The following is a 15020-nucleotide window of genomic DNA, read 5'->3' on the forward strand; positions in this document are numbered from 1 at the left end:
GCCAGCCGGACGGCGTGCCGCAGGTTCGACTCCCGAGCCCGACGTGCCTTTGCCGCGTGTCTCTCTCCCCCTTTCCTGTCTGTCTACTGTCCCCCCCAAACTATCAGCCTCCTGGCTGTACACGGTTAGAAAATAAGGGAAAATGTGTACATTATAGGAAAGAAATTAGGGAGGAGGGACTTGAACATTTCCAGGGGCCAGTTTCGTATTGCAGCCGCCCCGTAAGTGCTTTTTGAGAGCGGTTTTGAAGGAGTCTAGGGATTCACATTCACACACATTCACATTTCTTATCCAAAACAACGTATTACTATTGGTTTAAATCAAAAATAGCAGATCTACAAGCTCACAGCACGTGACTTCACTTTGTGCCACACTGCAAGCTTTGTACATGTTTATGAATACCGGTATTACAAAATAACTCTTTAACCCATTTTAGGCGGGAACCCCTTTTGTTGTTGTAAATATTATGTTATAATTTAGCTATTGAAAAATAGCAGACCTACAAGCTCATAGCTCAAGCTTGTAGGTCTGCTATTTCTTTTTAAATTGTGAAAATGTGGCACAAATCTTTGAATATATATATATATTCTTTTAGAAGACTTATTTTTATTTCGACGTCAGGCCTAAATGGGTTAAAGTGTGAGAACTACTGATTTAGTAGACATTTGCCTCAGGCCGTTAATGGGTTAATAAACCACCAATATTATACCAACAACTACTGCCACTTTGATCATCAATATCAGGTTCTTAATGTTAACATTATTACCACTACTGTTGTTTAATGTGTAGAAAATAAAAAGCGTTTTTGATCAAGACGTTCGTTCGTTCTATCTATCATTTATCATCATCGTCGTCGTCTATTCATTGTCCAGAGTTGTCCAGACAGATCTAGGTAAGATCTTCAGAGGACCACCAGGACCAGTGTAAATGCATGGAAAGAGTGTGTCAGTGAACCTGTGTGTGAAGGTGTGTATGTGTGTGTTAGTATCAGGATCACAGAATGACAGCTTCCTTTCATTCCAGTCCAGTTGGACTCTGATCCTCTGAGGTTTCTGCTTCACTGAGAGAACAGTGTATGACCCTGAGGAGGATGCTCTGTATTTACCTTCATGTAAGTATATTGTCCACCGTTGACCCCGTGTGAGTCCCTTCCTCTGGTAGGACTCTGCAAACACACCTACATTCCAGAGTGTATTGTCTCCAACCTCAACATCCCAGCTGTGACTCCCTGAGTTAAAGCCCTCAGAACCAAGGACAAAGGGAAGCACGTCAAATCTCTCTGGATTGTCAGGGAGCTTCTGTATCTCTCCCCATGTCACGCTGGTCAGATCATCAGACAGGGTGTATTCTGGATGGGCAGTGTTGGGGTCCAGAATGACCGGAGTGTAGGAGACAATGTCCTTCATCTTGTCCCAGACTCTGAAGGCCAGGTTCCCCAGGTGTTTGGCCACGTCTATCAGTGCTCCTGAGACCGGCTGTGGGTCCTGCAGTGTGAGCTGGACTCTCTCCATCGTGGTCTTGTAGTTCTGCAGGAATGAGATGTGTTCAGCTCTCAGCTCCTCCTCTATGGCTCTGATCGTGTGTGAAATGGTTGATATGTCTCTGTTCAGACCCTCCATCTTCTCCTTCATCATCTGACTCTTCTGCTGCTCTTCCTCCCTCAGTGCGGTGATCCTGGCCTCCTCTTCATCATGTAGAAACTGATGAAGCTTCTTAAACTGTTCCTTCATCTGCGTCTCTGTGTGCCGAGTCTGGAACGTAATGTGTTCTGCTGTTTGATCGTAGTTTGTTTTAGTTTTATTAAAGACCTTCAGTTTGTCCTGTAAAGGCTTCAGTGATTTCTGGACCTCCTCCTTGTGATCCAGAGCAGCTTCATCGACGGGCCTGATTCTGTGGCCGGTGTGTTTTTTAGAATCTCGACACACAAGACACACTGGCTGTTGACATTCCACACAGAACAGTTTGAGTTTCTCAGCATGCAGACTGCAGAGATCCTCAGAGCCTGCTGACGTTCTCTGATGTCTCTCCTGTGTGAAGGCCTCACACAGGTTCTTCAGAGCCAGGTTACGAGGTGGACGATCCGTCAAAGATATTTCCTTACAAACTGGACACTCCTTTATTGTCTTCTCTCGCCACCAGTCCTGCAGACAGGCTTTACAGAAGCTGTGGCTACAGGACAGCACAACGGGATCTTTAAAGATGTCACAGCACACAGGACAGGAAAAGTCCTCTTCCGAGAGAGACGACTTGGAAGCCATTTTAACGAACACTCGCTCACGCAGTCAACAAGGAACTCTGCCAGTCAGTCGTGGTAACACTCCCTCTTCAAGAATGTTCCCTGAAGTTTACTTTCACTTTGAGTCCCGTTTCTTGTTAAAGTCCATTCAGTTGACAGACAGAGTCAGCAGCAGGTTCCAGTGGTCTGGGTCAGTATTAACTCCTGTAGCTTTTGGAAAGACAGTCTGTCCTTCCTCACTGGACGTCGTTGTGTGTTTGATCTGAATGTGAATCTGATCGTCTGTCTCACTATGAGTCAGGCAAGAGGTGGAGCTGCCTTTGACAGACCTGTTGTGAAGTGCACACACCCACACATGCAGGTGTACTGTGCGCACGCACACACACACACACACACACACACACACACACACACACACACACACACACACACACACACACACACACACACACACCGTATACTCCACACATTGAATTGTTTGAATGAGAAAGGACAGTCTTTTTATATTTATTATATTTAGTACAGACAATAAAGGTAGCAGAATGAAAAGGTTGTGTTCTTATGGTGTCAGAGTGAACTTTGACTGTTCAAAGTGCTTTACAACAAACCGTACGCCTCACATTAACCCTTTAACAGCACTCTGTGTGTGTGTGTGTGTGTGTGTGTGTGTGTGTGTGTGTGTGTGTGTGTGTGTGTGTGTGTGTGTGTGTGTGTGTGTGTGTGTGTGTGTGTGTGAGTGAGAGATCAGACACTGCTGCAGGGGATGAATTGCCTAATCAAGAGAGGGAGAGAGAGAGAGGAGTGTGTGTGTGTGTGTGTGTGTGTGTGTGTGTGTGTGTGTGTGTGTGTGTGTGTGTGTGTGTGTGTGTGTGTGTGTGTGTGTGTGTGTGTGTGTGTGTGTGTGTGTGTGTGTGTGTGTGTGTGTGTGTGTGTGTGTGTAAAATCATCACATTCCGTATAATATAATTATATAGTATAATATATATATATATACATGCTGCAGGCACTTGCCTGCCAGCAGCATTATGAGTCCAGCTGCGGTGAAGTCTGGGTACGGAGCCAGTCCTGGTAGGTCCATGGCAGCATCTCTGCCCAGGGAGGTGGCCATCACGCTGCCTATGAGGTCATCAAATGTGCCTGTCCACGCCCTGGCTACACTGGATGTCCCTGAGAGAGAGAGAGAGAGAGAGAGAGAGAGAGAGAGAGAGAGAGAGAGAGAGAGAGAGAGAGAGAGAGACACACAGAGAGAGAGAGAGAGACAGACAGACAGAGAGAGAGACAGAGAGACAGAGAGAGAGAGAGAGACAGAGAGACAGAGAGAGAGAGAGAGAGAGACAGAGACACAGAGAGAGAGAGAGACACAGAGAGAGAGAGAGACAGAGACACAGAGAGAGAGAGAGAAAGAGAGAGAGAGAGAGAGAGACAGAGACACACACAGAGAGAGAGAAAGAGAGAGAGAGAGAGAGACAGACATATTACCTTGGACAGCAGAAAAGGTTCTTCTCCCTATAGCTATGAATACAAGCACACTCGTCCCAAAACACACTCGCGACCTTAGAACGGTCACCAGCACGTATTCCTAAACGCAGCCTCAGTAAAACAAGGCCTAAACCTAACCTTATTCCTGACCTTAACCTCAGTGAAACAAGGTCTAAACCTAACCTTATTCCTGACCTTAACCTCAGTAAAACAAGGCCTAAACCTAACCTTATTCCTGACCTTAACCTCAGTGAAACAAGGCCTAAACCTAACCTTATTCCTGACCTTAACCTCAGTAAAACAAGGCCTAAACCTAACCTTATTCCTGACCTTAACCTCAGTAAAACAAGGCGTAAACCTAACCTTATTCCTGACCTTAACCTCAGTAAAACTAGGCCTAAACCTAACCTTATTCCTGACCTTAACCTCAGTAAAACTAGGCCTAAACCTAACCTTATTCCTGACTTCATCCTCAGTGAAACTAGGCGTAAACCTAACCTTATTCCTGACCTTAACCTCAGTAAAACTAGGCCTAAACCTGACCTTATTCCTGACCTTAACCTCAGTAAAACTAGGCGTAAACCTAACCTTATCCCTGACCTTAACCTCAGTAAAACTAGGCCTAAACCTGACCTTATTCCTGACCTTAACCTCAGTAAAACTAGGCCTAAACCTGACCTTATTCCTGACCTTAACCTCAGTAAAACTAGGCCTAAACCTAACCTTATTCCTGACCTTAACCTCAGTAAAACTAGGCCTAAACCTAACCTTATTCCTGACCTTAACCTCAGTAAAACTAGGCGTAAACCTAACCTTATCCCTGACCTTAACCTCAGTAAAACTAGGCCTAAACCTAACCTTATTCCTGACCTTAACCTCAGTAAAACTAGGCCTAAACCTAACCTTATTCCTGACCTTAACCTCAGTAAAACTAGGCCTAAACCTAACCTTATTCCTGACCTTAACCTCAGTAAAACTAGGCGTTAACCTAACCTTATTCCTGACCTTAACCTCAGTGAAACTAGGCCTAATTAGATAAACATGAAGAAATATGTCAGAATGCAGATGTAAAAACAATAAACATATACTGTTTAAGTAGAGCTAGTACCTACCGTACAATGCAAGGCAGGTGACACAAGTTGTTTTTCACTTAATCAACTTCCACAATTTCCACAACCACCATAGGAATGCACAGAAATCTATCATGGCTTACTGTTCAGAATAGAATAGATTACATTCACTTATTCTTACGTTTTTCAGAAATGTATTAATGGACAAAAAACCACAGTATTTATTTGAACAGGTAGCACATGTAAGAGACGAACATAACCATATGACTAGACAAGCCAGTTCGGGTGTTTTGGTGGCACCTAAACCAAGAACAAATATTCTTAAATCTTCTATTATCTATAGAGCAGTAATAGGTTGGAATGCACTACCAAAGTGTATAACCAATACAAATACAAAATTCATCTTTAAAATCAAGTTAAAAGAACACCTTATGTAAACCATACTGCAGTAACACTGGGAAAATAATAATTCAAATGTATAATGTGTTGAAAGTGATTTTTTGCTATGTTTTTCTTTGTTTTTTATTTCTCCTATGTTTTTTATTTCTTATTTTATATTTTATTTCACTATGTTTTATTTTGAGTTAGCGTTTGTAAACAATTGTAAGTATTGCCTTTGTTAAATGTTAAATGTTTGTCTGTGTCGGACCCCAGGAAGACTAGCTGTTGTCAAGGCAAAAGCTAATGGGGATCCTTATAAACAATAAACAAACATCCATCCTGCCTTAACAATGAGTCAGTTGAAACCTGTTTCTCTAATCCCTGTTAGACAAATTATACAGTACACTGGATGTCCCTGAGAGAGAGAGAGAGAGAGAGAGAGAGAGAGAGAGAGAGAGAGAGACAGAGAGAGAGAGAGACATAGACAGAGAGACAGACAGAGAGAGAGAGAGAGAGAGACAAGGAGAGAGACAAGGACTGTCTGGCAGGTATATCTCTTTGTATCCTACTGTCTGGCATATCTCTTTGTATCCTACTGTCTGGCAGGTATATCTCTTTGTATCCTACTGTCTGGCTGGTATATCTCTTTGTATCCTACTGTCTGGCATATCTCTTTGTATCCTACTGTCTGGCAGGTATATCTCTTTGTATCCTACTGTCTGGCAGGTATATCTCTTTGTATCCTACTGTCTGGCTGGTATATCTCTTTGTATCCTACTGTCTGGCAGGTATATCTCTGTATCCTATACTGTCTGGCAGGTATATCTCTTTGAAAACCTTTAGTGTTACGATTGTGCGCAGGTTGACAACAAATCGACAATTAACACATCTTGTCTGCCCAAAACGGAATTCCTGAAGATTTGCACCACATTTTCACGATTTCTCAAAAATAGCTCACAGTGCAGCATCGAGTGCATCGAATGAGCTTGTAGGTCTGCTATTTTTCAATAGCTAAAGTATAACATAATGCTTAAAACACCAAAAGGGGTTCCCGCCCACTCAATTCCAACACACTTTGTTATAGTTTGGGATGGCTTGGGGTAGTAGATAGGGTTAGGCCAGTGGCGTTCAACCAGTGGTCCGGGAACCACCAGTGGGCCCTGCAGCTGAATGATGGAGAGTTGCTAACCAAATGGGCCCTTATAGATCTGGGCCCTTATAGATCTGGGCCCTTATAGATCTGGGCCCTTATAGATCGTAAAATGAAACCAAATGGACCTGTAAGGGTCCATTTGGACACAAACACAAACACCAGGAAAACAAAGTCAGAGAATATCCTTTACAAACATGTTCTTGGGACTATAGTTTCTTTAACAATTTAATTTTAGGCATTTAGCCAACGTTCTCATTGATATATTGATTGACATTTTTATTTTGTACAGTTAGCAGAATGGGTACAGTTCAAGGAAGTACACGGCAATACAAAATCTACTAAGAGTATATAACAAACAACTAAGACGTGTTTACATATGGGTCCTCCATTTTCAATTAATCAGAACAAGACATACAAATAAACACACATGCAAAATATTATATAAAATTAAAATAAAAAAATAAACCATCAAATACACCAGTGTTTCCTCTCTATGCCAGGGGAATTCAAACATTGTGTGGCCAACACACAATCATGAGCAGCCACCACAGTATGATTATAGTTGTATATTGTAACGTAGTATAGGCAGCCGCGAATAGGCCAGAAAGAAAAAGGCAAATATAACACAGAAGAAGACTGCAAAAATCCCCAAACATTTCACGTGTGTGTGTGTGTGTGTGTGTGTGTGTGTGTGCACGGGCCTGGTGCATGCACGAGCATGCATATGCGTGAAAGCCCCCCCCCCCCCCCCCCCCCCCCCACACACACAGTATCAGACAGGAGTCTAGGGATTCACATTCACACACATTCACATGTCTTATCCAAAACAACTTATGACTTATTGGTTTTTAACCGATTAACCCATTCTGACCTGAGATCAGATTCTAAAAATGTCTTCTATACATCCTGACAGTTTTCTGTTTCTGAAAAAGCTATGTTTCTATGTCGGTTGTTCTTTGATTTATTTTTAAATAGCAGACCTACAAGCTCATAGCGCGCCACTCGGTGGCGCGCTATGAGCTTGTAGATCTGCTATTTTTCAATAGCTAAAGCATAACATAATACTCACACAAAACTTTTGCCACTGTCCTCATCAATATCAGGTTATAAATGTTAACATTATTACCACTATTGATGTTTAATTTGTAGAAAATAAAAAGCATTTTTTATCAACACGCTATCTATCATTTATGATCATCATCATCATCATCATGTCCAGAGTTAGACAGATCTAGGTAAGATCTTCAGAGGACGACCAGGACCAGTGACAATGCATGGAAAGAGTGTGTCAGTGAACCTGTGTGTGAAGGTGTGTATGTGTGTGTTAGTATCAGGATCACAGAATGACAGCTTTCCTTCATTCCAGTCCAGCTGGACTCTGATCCTCTGAGGTTTCTGCTTCAATGAGAGAACAGTGGATGACCCTGAGGAGGCTGCTGTGTATTTACCTTTATGTAACCATATTCTCCAGTCTGGACCCCGTGTGTCTCCCTTCCTCTGAAAGGACTCTGCTAACACACCTACATTCCAGAGTGTATTGTCTCCAACCTCAACATCCCAGCTGTGACTCCCTGAGTTAAAGCCCTCAGAACCAAGGACAAAGACATCCTGGTCAAATCTCTCTGGATTGTCAGGGAGCTTCTGTATCTCTCCCCGTGTCACGCTGGTCAGATCATCAGACAGGGTGTATTCTGGATGGGCAGTGTTGGGGTCCAGAATGACAGGAGTGTAGGAGACAATGTCCTTCATCTTGTCCCAGACTCTGAAGGCCAGGTTGCCCAGGTGTTTGGCCACGTCTATCAGTGCTCCTGAGACCGGCTGTGGGTCCTGCAGTGTGAGCTGGACTCTCTCCATCGTGGTCTTGTAGTTCTGCAGGAATGAGATGTGTTCAGCTCTCAGCTCCTCCTCTATGGCTCTGATCGTGTGTGAAATGGTTGATATGTCTCTGTTCAGACCCTCCATCTTCTCCTTCATCATCTGACTCTTCTGCTGCTCTTCCTCCCTCAGTGCGGTGATCCTGGCCTCCTCTTCATCATGTAGAAACTGATGAAGCTTCTTAAACTGTTCCTTCATCTGCGTCTCTGTGTGCCGAGTCTGGAACGTAATGTGTTCTGCTGTTTGATCGTAGTTTGTTTTAGTTTTATTAAAGACCTTCAGTTTGTCCTGTAAAGGCTTCAGTGATTTCTGGACCTCCTCCTTGTGATCCAGAGCAGCTTCATCGACGGGCCTGATTCTGTGGCCGGTGTGTTTTTCAGAATCTCGACACACAAGACACACTGGCTGTTGGCATTCCAGACAGAACAGTTTGAGTTTCTCAGCATGCAGACTGCAGAGATCCTCAGAGCCTGCTGACGTTCTCTGATGTCTCTCCTGTGTGAAGGCCTCACACAGGTTCTTCAGAGCCAGGTTACGAGGTGGACGATCCGTCAAAGATATTTCCTTACAAACTGGACACTCCTTTATTGTCTTCTCTCGCCACCAGTCCTGCAGACAGGCTTTACAGAAGCTGTGGCTACAGGACAGCACAACGGGATCTTTAAAGATGTCACAGCACACAGGACAGGAATAGTCCTCTTCAGAGAGAGACGACTTGGAAGCCATTTTAACGAACACTCGCTCACGCAGTCAACAAGGAACTCTGCCAGTCAGTCGTGGTAACACTCCCTCTTCCAGAATGTTCCCTGAAGTTTACTTTCACTTTGAGTCCTGTTTCTTGTTAAAGTCCATTCAGTTGACAGACAGAGTCAGCAGCAGGTTCCAGTGGTCTGGGTCAGTATTAACTCCTGTAGCTTTTGGAAAGACAGTCTGTCCTTCCTCACTGGACGTCGTTGTGTGTTTGATCTGAATGTGAATCTGATCGTCTGTCTCACTATGAGTCAGGCAAGAGGTGGAGCTGCCTGTACAGACCTGTTGTAAAGTGTGCACACCCACACATGCAGGTGTACTGTGTGCGCGCGCACACACACACACACACACACACACACACACACACACACACACACACATTGAATTGTTTGAATGATACAATACAAAGTGTGTGTGTGTGTGTGTGCGCGTGGTGTGTGTGTGTGTGTGTGTGTGTGTGTGTGTGTGTGTGTGTGTAAAATCATCACATTCCGTATAATATAATTATATAGTATAATTAAAACAATATATATATATATACATGCTGCAGGCACTTGCCTGCCAGCAGCATTATGAGTCCAGCTGCGGTGAAGTCTGGGTACGGAGCCAGTCCTGGTAGGTCCATGGCAGCATCTCTGCTCAGGGAGGTGGCCATCACGCTGCCTATGAGGTCATCAAATGTCCCTGTCGGCTGTCGGCGTAGCACAGGCGAACACGGCGGCTATCAGGAAGGACACGATGATGCTGGGCCCCGACACCAGCCGGGCCACCTCCCCCGACAGCACGTACACCCCGGCCCCCAGCGTGCTGCCCACCTATAGCGGGACCACCACGGGGACATTTTCATTTAGAACCCATTCTGACCCGAGACCAGATTCTAACGCACAGAAAAACGGTGGTTCTTTAACCCATTTTGACCTGAGATCAGATTCTAAAAATGTCTTCTGAATCCTGAGTTTAAAAAAATAGCAGACCTACAAGCTCGTAGCGCGCCACTCGGTGGTGCGCTATGAGCTTGTAGATCTGCTATTTTTCAATAGCTAAAGCATAACATGATGCTAACACCAAAATGGGCTCCCGTTCATCACCCCTGGGCCAGATGCCATCCCATCCCTGGCTGGGACACACTCACCTGTCTATGCCAACACACCCAGACCAGCTCATGTTTAATTTCTGCCCACCTGGGCACCTGGTGTTGCCATACAATCAGAGATCTGACCAATCATATCATTGCACACCCCAGTATGAGACCACCTGAAAGCATTTGGATTGAATTGGTTCTGTTTTTCTTTTTTTACTAGTTGGGGGCAGGGCGGCGGCGGTGGCTCAGGGGTAGAGTGCCTGGATGGTAACCGTAAGGTTGCCAGTTCGATCCCAGGCTCCCCCAGAGTTAATGTCGAAGTGTCCTTGAGCAAGACACTGAACCCCTAATTGCTCCCGATGTGCTAGTTGGTGCCTTGCATGGTTTCCGCTGCCATCGGCGTATGAATGTGTGTGTGAATGGGTGAATGTAATGCACAATCTCTGTAAAGCGCCTTGGATAAAGGCGCTATATATATAAATGCACCATTTACCATTTTGGGTGAAGTGTTCAGAGACTGGTAATGTTCCAGGTGCCAGACCTGACAAACAAGCTGTTCTTCTAGGCCAGGGGGCACAATGCATTGGGGTTGTGTTTTCTACCACACACAAGATGGAATTAAATTAGATAAACATGAAGAAATATGTCAGAATGCAGATGTAAAAACAATAAACATATACTGTATATGTTTAAGTATAGCCTAGTACCTATACCGTACAATGCAAGGCAGGTGACACAAGTTGTTTTTCACTTAATCAACTTCCACAACTTCCACAACCACCATAGAAATGCACAGAAATCTATCATGGCTTACTGTTCAGAATAGAATAGATTACATTCACGTATTCTTACGTTTTTAAGAAATGTATTAATGGACAAAAAACCACAGTATTTATTTGAACAGGTAGCACATGTAAGAGACGAACATAACCATATGACTAGACAAGCCAGTTCGGGTGTTTTGGTGGCACCTAAACCAAGAACAAATATTCTTAAATCTTCTATTATCTATAGAGCAGTAATAGGTTGGAATGCACTACCAAAGTGTATAACCAATACAAATACAAAATTCATCTTTAAAATCAAGTTAAAAGAACACCTTATGTAAACCATACTGCAGTAACCCTGGGAAAATAATAATTCAAATGTATAATGTGTTGAAAGTGATTTTTTGCTATGTTTTTCTTTGTTTTTTATTTCTCCTATGTTTTTTATTTCTTATGTTATATTTTATTTCACTATGTTTTATTTTGAGTTAGTGTTTGTAAACAATTGTAAGTATTGCCTTTGTTAAATGTTAAATGTTTGTCTGTGTCGGACCCCAGGAAGACTAGCTGTTGTCAAGGCAAAAGCTAATGGGGATCCTTATAAACAATAAACAAACATCCATCCTGCCTTAACAATGAGTCAGTTGAAACCTGTTTCTCTAATCCCTGTTAGACAAATTATACAGTAGGCCTATCTATGCTGAACAGAAACTACATAGAAACTATGCATTTTGTTATCCGCCTGGATCCAGCCCAAAGACCCCGCCCACTCTCTTAGTGGACTGCAAGCATAGAGTTATACTCTAAGGCCCAATCCCAATCCACTCCCTTGCTGACTCAATGAGCCCTCACTGACTTAGCTGCGCGTTCACGTGAAGTCTGCGAGGGCTTGAGGGATGTCCCATTTGAAATCGGTAAGTCAGTGAGGGCTCAGCCCCGCCCCTTTATGTGCCCTTTGCCAAAGTCAGCGACGATGCTGACTTTGGTCAAAGGAATTGCCCACAATGCAAAGCGTTGTGAGAAATCTTCGGAATTATGCAATAACAGCGCCTACAGCGGACACCGTTGGAATATAAATAGTTTGAAGAAGAACTGGTAGCGTAGCCGACATCGATTAAAACGTTTTGGAGAAGACAATCATGGCAATGGCAATGACGAAAAAGAAGTTTACATGTAAGTAGAACGCTCTCTCTCACTGATGATGAATAAGAATAAGCAGAAATGTACTTTAGTTCTCTGCTGAAATGATTCCCAATTGCACTTTGCTCAGATCTGATTCAATTACTTTACTGTTATGTATACGAACAACAGGGACAGATGCGCAAACCACGCAGTTCATACTACTGCGTGTGCAGTACGACTCCCATTTCACGGGGTATAGAAATGCCTCCATGGACGGATATGAGTAAGTAAACTAAATTTATAGATGGTTTCATTACTATGATTGCTACCACACACACACACACACACACACACACACACACACACACACACACACACACACACACACACACACACTATAGTGAAACTAATACAATTGCTTCTCTCATCAGCTTGATTCTAAGAGAGATGCATTTGGAGGGTGAGGTGACAGTCGCACAAGCGTCAAAAAAGTGGGAAAACCTTAAAAAAAATATAGGGTAAATAATGTATTATGTTTATGTGGTGATGTGCCCCTACAGGTCACCTGGATTTCTGGATGTGGGTGGGTTACTTTACACTGGTGGAGAATCTTCATGAATAACAATAAGTAATTATAAGGTTCATCAAAAATATATATATGTAATGTGGTCATTTATCCTTGTCTTTCTTATACTCCACACACAGGACCTGCTATTACCCAAGACTGGGTCAGGGACAGAGGCTGGGGAGAAGACTCCTGCAACATGGGTCTTTTTTGATCAAATGCACGAGGCATTGGGTCACAAGGACTCAATCAAGCCACTAAATATCATCTCCACCGCAGTGGACTCTGATACTGAGCAACAGCCCGATGATACCTCATTGGGCTGTTTCTCAGTATCCGAGTCCACTGCAGCCCCAGGAACATCTGAAGCCCCAGGAACATCTGCAGCCCCAGGAACATCTGCAGCCCCAGGAACATCTGCAGCCCCAGGAACATCTGCAGCCCCAGGAATAGCCAACGCCCCAACCAAAAGAAAGAGTGAAGTGGTTGAGTTCTTGAAAGAATACACCGACAGGCAGGAAAAGAGGCAGAGGGAGTTTGACCAGAGGGAGGATGAGAGGGAAAAGAAAAAAGAAAAACAACTCGACACCCTCATTGGCATCTTTGCCAAGTTGGCAGAGAAACCAAATTAGGTTCTCTGCCAATTTGGCAAAGATGCCAAAAAATACTTTTTTTCTTTTAAAAGTTTATGCTGCACCCTATGGGTTAGAGTGTTAATATTGTTCATTTAATAAATAAATTTAAGTTGATTTCATATGATTGTTGTTCCTTTAATTGAAATGTCCAGCATGAATATTTATTTGCTTTATACAGTCATTGTGGGTAAAGAAATGTGTTTGAAGGTCACTGTTGAGTATGAAGAATTTTAAACAAATGAAATCACAGAAGGCAGGAATATCATTGCAATGTCATTTGAGCTTTATTTCCACAACATAAATGGTCAATAAATGTAACTGAATTTATAAACTGTAAATCATATTTGTGGTAGCTTTGGTGCCCAAAATAGTTTAACAAAAAAAAAAAAAAAATCAGATGTTGGCATAATCATGATCTCCCAATACTCTGTGGAGCTGCCTGGGTGCTGAAATCTGGCCACACATTTGGGCTCTTAACTGGTTCCCACTGCTCTCCCTGTCCCCAATGTCAAGTGGAGCAGGCTCATCAGGCTCCTCTGGCTCCTCTGGCTCTTCTTCCAGGACATCTCCATTAGCCAAACAAATGTTATGGAGGAACGCACATGCCAAGGCAACCTCTGACACAAAGGCGGGTCGGACCTCCAGTGCCTTGAATAAAGTGGACCGCCAGCGTGCCTTCATAATGCCAAAAGTTCTTTCTATGACACTACGAGCCCTGCTATGCATTCGATTGAATCGATCCTGCATTGGTCCATCATATGGTTTTTTAAATGGTGTAATAATTGTGATTGGCTGGTCAATGCAAGGGTAGCCTCCATCTCCCAAAATAAAAAAACCAGGTGGTGGGTATAATGACTGAACATAAACTGGGCTATTTCGGAGTATGCGGGTGTCATGTGCAGAACCAGGATAGCCAACAAAAATGTCCAGGAATTTCCCCTCAGAGTCACAGATGGCTTGTAGTTGGATGGAGTATGAACCTTTGTAATTGTAATAACAGCTTTTGTTGGTTTTGGGTGGTTTGATTTTTATGTGACAGCCATCAATGGCCCCCACAGCCCTACTGAAGGCCTGATGCCGTGCCAATTGGGCAAATCCTTGACCTACCTCTATCAAACTGTCTGGTGGTGGGAAATGAATAATTTTTTGCTTGGCCTTCCTAATGTCTTTGGCAATTCTGTGAACAAGTCGAAAAATTGTTGATCTGGGGATGTCAAATGCATTGCTGGTAACCCGATAGGATAAGCCATGAGCAAGCCAGTAAACAAAAACTAGGACTTCTAAATGATTGCCCCAGCCATGGTCCCGGTCCTGGTGGATGGTGGTCAGCAGGCTGTTGAAGGCCTGTCTTGAGAGCCTGAACTCAGGCTTCATGCTCCTCTCAGGATCCATGTACAGCCTGAGGAGTGGTACATGGATGTTCAGCCTGGTGTACCGTAGGCGCTGGAATGCCTAAATGCACAATAAAACACTGCATTAACATGGATTCAGGATGATACAAGTGGTTAGCATAGGCCTAGGCTATTACACACAGCTAGTGTATGCATCAATGTAATATTGTTTCTTTTTTCTATACAAAAGTAGGTCAAGTCATTTTCTTTGGCTAAAATAAGTGTTAAATATCTCTATATTCAGATAGTATTCATTTCTATAGTTTGTCCAGTAACAATTGTCTCCTTGTCTCTCCAGCTCTTTATTAAACAGAAAATGCATTTTCAGGTCAGGATACTAATTCATCTGAATCATTTAATTTTATACAGAACAAATACTAGCAATGATTACTATCAGAATATAGTGCTTTAACCTTTTACTGAAAAACGTTTTAACCATTAAATATAACTTAACCTACCTCCATTCATACTTCATACATAGGCTTATTTTAACCAAACTATATGTTTTTTATTCT

The 15020-nt window shown here is 43.1% G+C and overlaps 2 protein-coding genes and 1 long non-coding RNA gene across 3 annotated transcripts; 1 reads left to right on the forward strand and 2 right to left on the reverse strand.

The window, feature by feature from the left end:
• Positions 1-535: 535 nt before the first annotated feature.
• LOC310860643 (E3 ubiquitin-protein ligase TRIM39-like) lies at positions 536-2258 on the reverse strand (the record flags this gene model as incomplete). The annotated part of the gene is made up of 1 exon (XM_083767705.1): positions 536-2258. The coding sequence occupies one exon, from the start codon at positions 2256-2258 to the stop codon at positions 858-860; it is 1401 nt and encodes a 466-aa protein (XP_083623831.1). The 3' UTR covers positions 536-857.
• A 5282-nt stretch (positions 2259-7540) lies between these two features.
• LOC310855868 (E3 ubiquitin-protein ligase TRIM35-like) lies at positions 7541-8920 on the reverse strand (the record flags this gene model as incomplete). The annotated part of the gene is made up of 1 exon (XM_083761036.1): positions 7541-8920. One exon carries the CDS (start codon positions 8918-8920, stop codon positions 7541-7543), a length of 1380 nt encoding a protein of 459 aa, XP_083617162.1.
• Positions 8921-11931: 3011 nt separating this feature from the next.
• Positions 11932-12739, forward strand: LOC310861157. The gene is made up of 3 exons (XR_014569471.1): positions 11932-11965; positions 12104-12197; positions 12620-12739. It is a non-coding gene; the product is annotated as an uncharacterized lncRNA (long non-coding RNA).
• Positions 12740-15020: the final 2281 nt, after the last annotated feature.

This window comes from Protomyctophum parallelum (assembly GCF_964188405.1).
Source record: "Protomyctophum parallelum genome assembly, chromosome: 1".
Classification (NCBI taxonomy): Eukaryota; Metazoa; Chordata; class Actinopteri; order Myctophiformes; family Myctophidae; genus Protomyctophum; species Protomyctophum parallelum.